Source organism: Juglans regia, chromosome 10 (genome assembly GCF_001411555.2).
Source record: "Juglans regia cultivar Chandler chromosome 10, Walnut 2.0, whole genome shotgun sequence".
Taxonomy (NCBI): domain Eukaryota; kingdom Viridiplantae; phylum Streptophyta; class Magnoliopsida; order Fagales; family Juglandaceae; genus Juglans; species Juglans regia.
In genome coordinates, this window is record NC_049910.1 from 24,963,443 (window position 1) to 24,974,697 (window position 11,255).

General features: G+C 39.5%; 1 protein-coding gene across 1 annotated transcript; it reads right to left on the minus strand.

The window, feature by feature from the left end:
• Positions 1-9,638: 9,638 nt before the first annotated feature.
• Positions 9,639-11,032, minus strand: LOC109000417. The gene is made up of 2 exons (XM_018977284.2): positions 10,988-11,032; positions 9,639-10,892 (listed from the first exon to the last, which is right to left on the minus strand). Exons 1-2 carry the CDS (start codon positions 11,030-11,032, stop codon positions 9,639-9,641), a joined length of 1,299 nt encoding a protein of 432 aa, XP_018832829.1.
• Positions 11,033-11,255: the final 223 nt, after the last annotated feature.

The following is an 11,255-nucleotide window of genomic DNA, read 5'->3' on the forward strand; positions in this document are numbered from 1 at the left end:
TGAATGCATAACTTTCAACTATACATCTATTCCTGCAAACACCTAGTAAATCCTATGTATCTCAAAAACAACCGGCAATAAGATATAAGATATAAAGGGACCAAATAACCATGGAGGTCGATTACTCACATGCATGCACATTTCATGTAAGTTAACTTAGTCTTCTACAAATAAGAATCTCATGAATGGAAAATATTCTTATTATCCTTTGACATACCTAGCATAAAGTGGAAAAAGTATGATATTTTTTCCAAAGATATTTATATATAGAAAACCCAAACACAGCTAAAGTTTAGATGAATGATCATGGGAAAGGAACCTAAAATAAATTTGCTTGAAAATGTAGCCGAGATAAAGAACATATTTTTCCCCAGAATTTTTTTTTTTTACTGTATTACACAACAAATTAACACCAATTGAGTCATATAGGTATACCCATAGAAACTTCACAAAAACAACTTGTGTTCTTGCTTTTGTGTGAAACTTTGAAAACCTTTTTAATTGATGTAGGACTGCAGAAATTTTTTTCCATCTTGTAGGGTTAAGAGAAAATGGTTAGGGAGGACTCACACGTATTTGTTTGCAGTGTGAAGGCTGTAACCCTGCTTCTGTCGCAAGTTGGCGTGGTGTTACAAGTCATCTGCTGCTTGTGAAAAAGTTTCCAGTTTACCACAGGAGAAATGGCGTGGCACTATGCCTTACTCCCTCAGCTTCCCCACAGCCGAATGATCTTGAGACATTTTTATATTACTTCTCAACCCAGGAAGTTAACCATGATTTATATGTATGGTCAAGTCTCTCCAGTTTACCAAACCCAACCAGTTGTCTGACATAAATACTTGTCCTTGATAAATGAGCTTGCCAAATTTTCAAGTTTCCCACGTATCGCAGGTTTGTTTAGAGGTGTGCAAAATTTCGAGAATTTCGACTCCGTCCGACCTCCGCTCCGATGTCGACTCCGACGGAGTCGGAGTTGTCGGAATTCGGAGTAGCTCCGAATAATTATTCGGAGTCGGAGTCGGAGTCGGAGTCGGAGCTCCGAATTTTTTTTTAAACCCAGCTCCAAAACGACTTCGTTTTGGAGCTGGGTTTAAAAAAAATTATTGAACGACACCGTTCCACTTAATATGGAACGGCATCGTTTCGGAAGTTCCTTCTTGAAGGAGCTTCTTCATACGTCGTCGGTCGTTCCTTCTTCACTTCTTCTTCTTCCTTCTTCACTTCTTCTTCCTCCTTCACTTCTCTCTCGCGTCTCCCGTCCCAGTGACTGAACCAGTGAACTGTGAAGCCGTCCTCATGTCTTGTGTCTTTCTTGCTAGCGTGCCGCCGTTCGTCGTTGCTCCTCCCTGCCGCCGTCCCTCGTTGCTCCTCTGGAAAGCTTCCACCTACGGTGAGCCCTAAATTTATGAGCCCTAAATTTAATTCAAGCACGTCTCTTATGAATTGGAGCCAGCAGTTGTGATTCTTGTGTATTGAATATTCAATATAGTCCCCAACACGGCGCTCAAAAACATGAATTTTACATTGTTTTGAAGACTTGCGCTCGAGCGAGGTGTCGAGCGCAAGTCGAGCGCACGTTGTATTGAACATTGGCTCGAGCGATATGTCGAGCGGACGTCAAGCGAACCTCTCTGGAAGAGTTCTGCTCGAGCGCTACGTCGAGCGCTCATCGAGCGAAACTCTCTGTATGAGCGAAACTCTCTGCTCTCGAGCGCGACGTCGAGCGAACCTCTCTGTATGGATTCTGCTCGAGCGCCACGTCGAGCGAACCTCTCTGGATGGATTCTGCTCGAGCTCCACGTCGAGCGCACATCGAGCGAACCTCTCTGTATGAGTTCTGCTCGAGCGCCACTTCGAGCGCACATCGAGCGAACCTTTCTGGATGGGTTCTGCTCGAGCGCACGTCGAGCGAACCTCTCTGTATGGCTTCTGCTCGAGCGCACGTCGAGCGAACCCATCTGGATGGGTTCTGCTCGAGCGCACGTCGAGCGCACGTCGAGCAAACCCATCTGGATGGGTTCGTCTGAGTCAAGCGCACATCAACCGAACCTCAATGTAATAATACATCGATACAATAATATATTATGATACAATAATACATGTCCTATTGTATAATACAATAGCCTAGTTTATTTTTAAACTAATTTTTTGCTTCTAATTTAATTTTTTCAGCTTCATTGATTGTGATATGGATCCTAGACATAGTGGAGATGATCGTCCACAAGGGGATGTGGCGGATGCCAATGCTACAACTCCTACACCGGTGGGTACTTCCACCCCTAGAGCCACATCTAGGGCAGCTACATCTAGAGCAGCTACATCTTGTGCGAGTAGTCGACTCCCACTCCCAGTTGATATAGAGGATGAAGATATGTTCAACGAGGACGAGGAGATGCCCATTGAGCAAGATCAACCACCACAACCTTCTAAAAAGAGGTCGTGGACATGGGAGCATTTCACCAAAATTTCTGGTGAAATTGCGAACCCAGTGGCAAGATGTCATTACTGTGGATCACTTTGTGGATGCCATTCGAAGAAGCAAGGTACCAGTGTGTTAATAGCACATCTAAATGGTTGCCAACGATATAAGATAGCGAAGGGATTGCAAGCCACTGATCAGACCAACCTCAGTTACCAAACTTCTACAGCCACTGATGGTACACAGACTAAGAAATTGGTCATCCCTCAATACAGTGAGAAGATGTTGAGGGACATGCTTGTAGAGATGATAATTACTGATGAGATGCCATTTACCACAGTCGAGAAAAGAGGCTTTCGAAAGTTTCTAAATTTTGTTGAGCCACGATTTCCATTCCATCACGGTATACAGTGATGCGAGATTATATGAAGTGGCATGCGAAGGACAAGGAGGAGATGAGGAAGATGTTTATTACCACTGGCCAGAGAGTGTCTTTCACGACTGACACATGGACTTCCATACAGAACGTCTGCTACATGTGTATCACAGCACACTACATTGACAGTGAGTGGATTTTGCATAAAAAAATTATTGGTTTTAAAGAAATTGTGGATCATAAAGGTGCATCCATTGGGGCGAAGATGGATGATTGTTTAAAGGACTGGAGAATTCGAAAAGTGCTGTGTATTACAGTTGACAATGCCAGTGCGAATGAAACAGCAATTGATTGGTTTAAGCGGAACACGACGGTGAGAGATGATGTCATTCGGGCCCACGAGTTTATTCACGTTCGATGCTGTGCTCATATCATTAACCTCATAGTTGTTGAGGGATTAAAAGAGGTTCATGATTCCATAACCCGAGTCCGCAACATTGTACGATATGTGAGGGGTTCCCCTCAAAGGCTTGCCAAGTTTAAGGCAATAGCAGAAGATTTGAAGATTGAATGTTCTAGTATGCTGTGCTTGGACGTTCCGACTCGATGGAATTCTACATACATGATGTTGGATGTGGCACAGAAGTACCAAAAAGCATTCGAGCGGATGGAGGTCGAGGATGGGGGCCTGAGGTATGCTTTGTTGGAGCCAGCAGGACAGGGGCTCGGTGCGCCAGACGCACATGATTGGACCAGTGTGAGTTATTTTGTTGAAATTTTAAGAACTTTTTATGAGATAACCATGCGACTATCTGGATCCAAATATACGACTGCGAACTCATTTTTCAGTGAGCTCTCGGAGCTTCACTTCCAGTTGGAAAATAGTTGTACTGACTCTGCTGGATTGTTATCTGATATGGCTACGAGGATGAAGATCAAATATGATAAATATTGGGGGAATATTGAGAAGATAAATAGATTGCTATTTGTGGCTGTGATCCTTGACCCCCCAGTTAAGTTGGCCGTTCTAGAATTTTGAGTAAATTCCGTTCTCGGGGCAGTGAAGGCTGGAGAGTTTATTAAATTGCTAAAAAGTGATGTTGATGACTTATATCATCACTACAGTACTAGTGCTCAGCCTTCATCCGCAGTTGGTAGCTCCTCACATTCTAGGCCGACAGGATCGACAATTTTCTCAGGTGATACTGACCCATTTGTAGGGGTTAGAGGCAATCGTATTATACGGCAGTATCATCAACTCATGTCAACAAGGAATATTATGCATTGTACATCTGAGGTTGAACGATATTTTATGGAAGCTGTCGAGGCACCTAGTGATGTATTTCAGTTATTAACTTGGTGGAAAGTTAATTCCACCAAGTATCCAGTCATTTCCCGTGTGGCCCGAGATGTGCTAGCCATTCCTGTCACTACGGTTGCCTCAGAGTCGGCATTTAGCACTGGAGGTCGCGTGTTGGATGCTTATCGGAGTTCATTGTCACCGTCAACCGTGGAGGCCCTCGTTTGCACACAGAATTGGATAAGTGAAACGCCCATTGGACTAGATACCGTTGGCGTTGATGCCGAGAGCTATAGGCTTGAATCGGGTAAGTTTATATGCTTTTAAATGATGATTTAATTATTTTTAATGTTTCTAACTTCTACTTTTTATGATTTTATAGATCTAATTGTGAACCCTAACATAATTATCGATGATTGAGAGTTTGGAACGGATGCTACTTGAGAGTTGGGATGGAGTTGAGAGAACCTCCTTTCTTGGTAAGAATCAAATTATTCTTTTACCGTATTCAATTTTTTATTATCAATTTTTTTTCATCTATTGATTGCTACTTTCTATCTTCATTTCAGGCGTGACCAATGGAACATTGGGGTTTGAGTGAAACCCGTGTTTAATTTTTATGTAGTTATATTTCAAGACTGAGTCATATTGTTATTACGTTATAAATGAGACTGTTATAACTTATGGCTGCATCATACATGTTATTTACTTTTTAAACTATTTATATAGTTATATTTATGTACTTATATCCCGAGCAAAGACGTGGGATAAGTACTCTTTATTCTATAATTTCTATTAGTACTTATCCATCCTCTCTCAAAAGTTTATAATTTATTATCCAACTGAAATTAATCGAATTATACAAATTCGTACCATCATTCTTTTCTATAAAATTTTAAATTTGTGTAATTTTCAACTCATGAGTCATGAGCACTTTTAATGCTAAATTTCAGGCGGACATAAAACAAATTAAAGATATAATCAAAATTCAGTAACAAAATCAGAACGAATATTTAAATTATTGAAAACTCTTGAATAAACCAAATATTTGTAGATTGTTCACTTTTAAAAAAATATATATATGTTGCCCACTATCTGAAACGAAATTGAACAACAAAATTTAAATAATAAAAAAAAAATCTGAAATTGAGTTCGGAAATTTAATTTGGAGTCGGAGCTCCGACCTCCGTTCGGAACTCCCTCCGAACTCCAGTCGGAGTTCCGATCGGAGGTCGGAGCTCCGACCTCCGATCGGAATCGGACTCCGACTATGTTCGGAGTCGGAGTCGGAGGGGAACTTTGGCTCCGACTTTTGTCGGAGTCGGAGGTCGGAAATGACCTCCGACTCCGTCGGAGTCGGAGCCCACCCCTAGGTTTGTTTACCGCGCAATGAGGGTGCACTAGATATTTTCTACTTAGGCATTTTTTAGGTCAGTCAAATCATGTATAGGCCTTGTTGCACGTGAGTCTGTGATAGTCGCTGTCGCAGATCTTAGGCATAAGCCGTGTTTATCTCACATGGATTAAATTAACCCAAGTTATTATAACTTTAGTCTAATCACCACATTAAATTTCAGTAGCCAATGAATGAAAGAAAAAATTATGAATTTCCTCAGTACTTTTGAAATTTCCCAGTCCTCTCGAAATTTCCCAATACATGTGAATTTCTTAATTTTTCCATGTATTTAATTTTAAACCATCCACTATATACTAGGGGTGTCAAATCGTGTTAACGGTGTTCGTGTCGTGTCAAGGCATGTACATTACACTTAATGGGTCAACACGAACACGACCCGTTAAGGATTTCGTATCAAAATTCTAAACCCGAACACGACACGGTAAGATAACGGGTTGACACGACATGACCCGTTATGACCCGTTAATGAATAATAAATAAATTGACACGATATGACACAACACGACCCATTCCGTTTCAACCCGTTTACGTTAATGGGTTGAACAGATACGATACGACACAACACGACCCGTTTGACTTAATTGATTTTATATAAATATATAAATATAAATAATATCTATAAAAATAAAAAACTAACTACAAGTCTAAAATTACAATCCAAACAAATATGATCCACACAATTTATAATAATATTCATTATCAAATATAATAAACAAAACATATAATGTTAATATATTAATATTACAATTCCAAATATAATAAAAAATTTAAAATACAGATCTAAACAAATTTAGAATTTGAAGAAGAAAGTGGAGCATCCTCCTTGCTCTTTAGGTCTAAGGGTATAAAGGTAAATTTAATTTTCTTAACGAGTCATAACGGGTTATAACGGGTCATAACGGGTTGACCCGTTAAGCAATCGTGTCATAACGGGTCAACCCGTTTTGACCCGAACCCGTTAAGGCTAAACCCTAACCCGCTTTTATCGTGTCGTGTTCGTATTGGGTTAACAGGTCGTGTCACATATTGCCACCCCTACTATATACTGCTACTTTGCATAGTTTATATTGCAAATCATCAGGACAATTGATCAGAATTATTATAACTTTATAGCGTAGTGTGAAAGGAACAAAATCCATTAACTTGTAAAATGACTTCATTTTCTTTATATAATATTGGATATGAAATCTTATAGTGGAGTTTTTTCCATGGTAAAACTTTTCTTTTAGCAAGGAAGCTTCAGTAGCCAACCACAAGGTCTTAATTATAGAACATTTGTTTTTATTTTCATTGTTTATCCTAATATATAACCATTCCCACTGTATCCATTACCATGAGTCAATTACTATTAGGGAAACAGATTATATGCTAAGAGTATCCTACTTAACATGATCCTGCATTACCAATTACCATACTCTCTATCAACTATTTCCTTATATTGAACATGTATGAACAATGTTTGTAACTTGTTGAATCCCATTTCAAGTTTGGGTACATTTGTGCCAATACAAACTGTGCAATGGAGAATGTAAAAGTCTGAGCAATAATGGTCAGTAATAAGATACCATTCAACAATATACACAAACTGGATATCTTCTAATTCATGCAAGTACCTCACATTAAATGGAGAATGTGAAAAAGTGTTAAAGGGAAACAACACGAACAAGTTGGGATCCTACCCCACAATAGGTCAGTTTACAAGCAGTGAAATATCTCACATTTACAAATGCGTCAATTAGTAAAATGCATTACAAATGTTTTACAGTTCTAAAATGTCTATTGGCAAACGCAATGCAGCTTGGGAGTCTAAAAACATGCATATCTTTTGTTAAAAGTAAATCAAAGTATAGGTAAAAGAGAAAAATCCCATTCAACCAGATTTATTCCAACATGCAATTTATGATCATCGAATATGAGTAAAAGTTTGAAAGGCCAGCATAGGAGATATTTGTTTATATGGTTGTGATGTAAAATAAATATCCACTGCAAACATAATTCTCATTCCCATACAGTTTTTAACATATGCTGATTGTTTGGGTGGCTCTCTAGATTTAACACAATCTATATAAACAATAAGCACCATGATATGAAAGACGTTGGGATACTCACTCGTCATACAACTTCCATTAGTCCTCACTTGAATTTGAAGACGAATGGAAGTCGTCGTCATTCTCAGATTCGTAACGGTCAGTATTATGATCATCGCCAGAATCGTCACCATCCACATCATCGTCAATAAAAGTATGGTCGGCATCAACGGGAGTAGAATGATGTAGTGTAGTTACCTCATTAACAAGAACTAGTTCTTCATCATCCTGAAACAATTTATTCGCTATGCCACTATCACTTTCATTGGCCGTACCATCATCGTTACTAGCATCTTCCTCTTGATATGCATCACCTCTAGTGGAGTCCTCACCATCGTCTAACGTGGTTGGCATCAGTGGAATGTCATAGACATTCCGATCTTTTATTTTTTGTACCACTTGCCAATTCCCCACTATACTCAAATCTTTTAAGTAAAACACTTGGGAGCACTGAGAGGCAAGGGCAAAAGGCTCATCCTGATACCACTTTCTAGATATATTCACACTTATAAGATGGATGCCTACACGTATGCCATGTCTATGATCACCAACATCCCACCAGTCACATTTAAACAAGTACGCAAGATGCCACCCCATGTAGCGTAATTCAAAAATATTAGTCAACGCACCATAGAAATCAACCGGCATCGACTGATGTACACCTGCAACAACGACCCCACCATTTTGGCTGCGCCGATGTTGTTCGCGTAGTTTTGTGTGAAACTGTATTCCATTCATGATGCATCCACTATATGACCCAATCCAACGATCTGGTCCGCACGAAAGAGCATAAAGTTCATCTGTAACTTCATACGGATTCAAGTTATGCAATTCTCGAATCTATTAAGAAGCATAGAGCTCAATGTTAGTAAAAGATGACATTGCAATAAATGTCACATATTTATTGTGTGGAATTGTATCTATGTGCACGTTGGATAGAATCATAACTTACATGGTTCTTGAACCATTTCAGAAATTCTGTTTGGTGCCTATGATCAACATTATTGGTGTCCTCTTCTTTAATCTTGTTATAGTGCTGACTACGAACATAGAAATTTCAGATCTAGTAAGTTTATAATGTGTTTTATGATTGAAAGATTTTAGATGAAAAGTTTGAAGTTTTCGTGCTATGCTTACTCTAGGTAGTGTTCAATCTCAGGACAATTGTCATGGAGATACATCGAAAAAAATATAAGGCACTCAACATGAATATAGGCCTCGGCAATTGAGCCTTCTGGTCGAGCCTTATTTTTTACATAGCGCTTGAACTTCTCTAGATACCGTTCAAAAGGATACATCCACCTATACTGCACAGGTCCCGCAAGCAATGCCTCTTGTGGCAAGTGAACAACGAGATGCACCATTATATCGAAGAATGCAGATGGTAATATCATTTCTAGCTTGTAAAGAATAAGAGAGATATCAATTTATAGCCTCTGTAGAACATCAATGTTTATTGCCCGTGCACATAGTTTCTTGAAGAATGAACTTAACTTAGTCAAAGCTTCTCGTACATCACTAGTAAAGTATCCACTAATCACAACTGGCAATAATCTTTGCATGAAAATATGACAATCATGACTTTTCATGCCTAAGATCTTTGATTCACTAACATTAACACATCGGGCTATGTTTGCAGTAAAACCATCAGGGAACTTGACACTTGCTAACCACTCGCAGAAAGATTTCTTCTCATGTTTAGTTAAACTGTAACAAGCCAGTCTCATGGAACAACGATCACCATCTTGTTGTAAGTGTAATTCGTTTCGTATGCCTAGGTTGGCCAAATCCCGACGTGCATTGGTTGTGTCCTTGCTTTTCCCATCAATATCCATCAAGGTTCCTAATACGCTATCGCATATGTTCTTCTCAATATGCATGACGTCTAGGTTATGCCTCAATTCCAAGGATTTCCAATAAGGCAACTCAAAGAATACACTTCTTTTGGTCCAATTCAACTCATTGGCTATGTGTTTCCTCTTCTTCGATAACTTACCAAACTGTACATCTGGCAATTCTTTCAGTTGTTCTAGGATAGCCTATCCTGACAAATGTATAGGTGCTTGCCGATAGTCGGTACTACCATTAAATTTAGCTCTATTAGATCTCCACTTGTGCCCTGGCAACAACCACCGCCGATGACCTATGTAACAATGCTTTCTCCCATGGACCAACCACAATGAATCCGTAGCATCATTACAAGTAGGACATGCCATCTTTCCATTTGTGTTCCAGCCAGACAAATTAGCATACACTGGGAAGTCATTAATGGTCCAGAGTAATGCTGCATGTAATCGAAACGAATGTAATGCAAACGCATCATATGTATTGACACCAACTTCCCATAGAGATATCAGTTCTTCGATTAAAGGGCATAGATACACGTTAATATCGTTGCCAGGTGCTTTTGGGCCAGGAATTATCAAGGAAAGCATGAGGTATGGATCTTTCATGCATAACCAAGGGGGCAAGTTATATGCTACGAGTATCACTGGCCATATACTGTAGGGTTTTGCTATATTGTTAAATGGATTAAAACCATCACTCGCTAACCCAATTCTCACATTACGAGGATCTAAGGCAAAATGAGGGTACTGCATGTCAAATTCTTTCCATGTCTTTGAATCTGCAGGGTGCCTCATTAGATTAGAGTCGTTGACGCGTTTAGTAGCATGCCATCTCATTACCCCGACAGATTTATTAGACATAAATAGTCTTTGCAACCTTGGGATCAAAGGGAAATGTCTCAGCACTTTGTGTGGAATTTTCTTTTGCTTAGTACTGCTTAACACCCATCTCGAAGTGTTGCATTTTGGGCACTTCTCTTTATTAGAATGCTCCTTCCAAAATAGAACACAATCATTCAAACAGGCATCTATCTTTGTGTAATTAAAGCCAAGGCCACGTTCCAATCGGCATGCGTCATTGTATGAGTCTGGGAGAAGAGCGTAAGGAAATGCAGATTTCAGGAGCTTGATGACCATGTTAAAGGATTTAACACTCCAACCACCAATAGTCTTGATATGGAGCAAGTTTACGATAAAAGAAAGCTTTGAAAACGTCAAGCATGATGGATAGAGTGGATGGAGTGCATCTTCTAACAATTCTGGAAAGCTTGTAGAAGAACCACCAGGTGTCACACCATCAGTACCAGGTATTTGAAAACCTCTAGACTGGTCCATAGAGGCTCCAACCTGAATGTCATCAAGCATCTCATCCATATCATCAATATACGCATCATTTTCGCTTGCCTCATCACCTTCTTCTGAGGAATTAACATCCAACACTTCCTCCTAACCATGGAATATTCAATTTTGATAAGATGGATCAATCCCTATAATAAATAAATGCTCCTCGACCATATTTATTGGCTGGAAGAGTATATTACGACATCTACGGCATGTACATCTAATGTCAATGCCCCCTGGTGCATGGTCTCAAGCCATATTCATGAAATGGTTAACCCCCCAATGCATACTCGTTAGACATAAACCTATCTTCAATATGCATCCACACCTTGTCCATCTAAACACGATGCGAGAAAAGCAGGTATTAAATGAAGGGTACATTCATTTCTTAGTAAAAGAAATCCATTTAACAAAACTTATAATGAACGTGAGGATGTATTTAGAGTAGAACATGATGAACCATTAACG

Bases quoted from the DNA above. Each gene is read 5' to 3' on its own strand.
- LOC109000417 (XM_018977284.2), bottom strand. From the start codon at position 11,032: ATGCACCAGGGGGCATTGACATTAGATGTACATGCCGTAGATGTC. The intron at 10,893-10,987 runs GTAATATACTCT...TTCCATGGTTAG, and splicing joins ATGTACATGCCGTAGATGTC to GAGGAAGTGTTGGATGTTAA.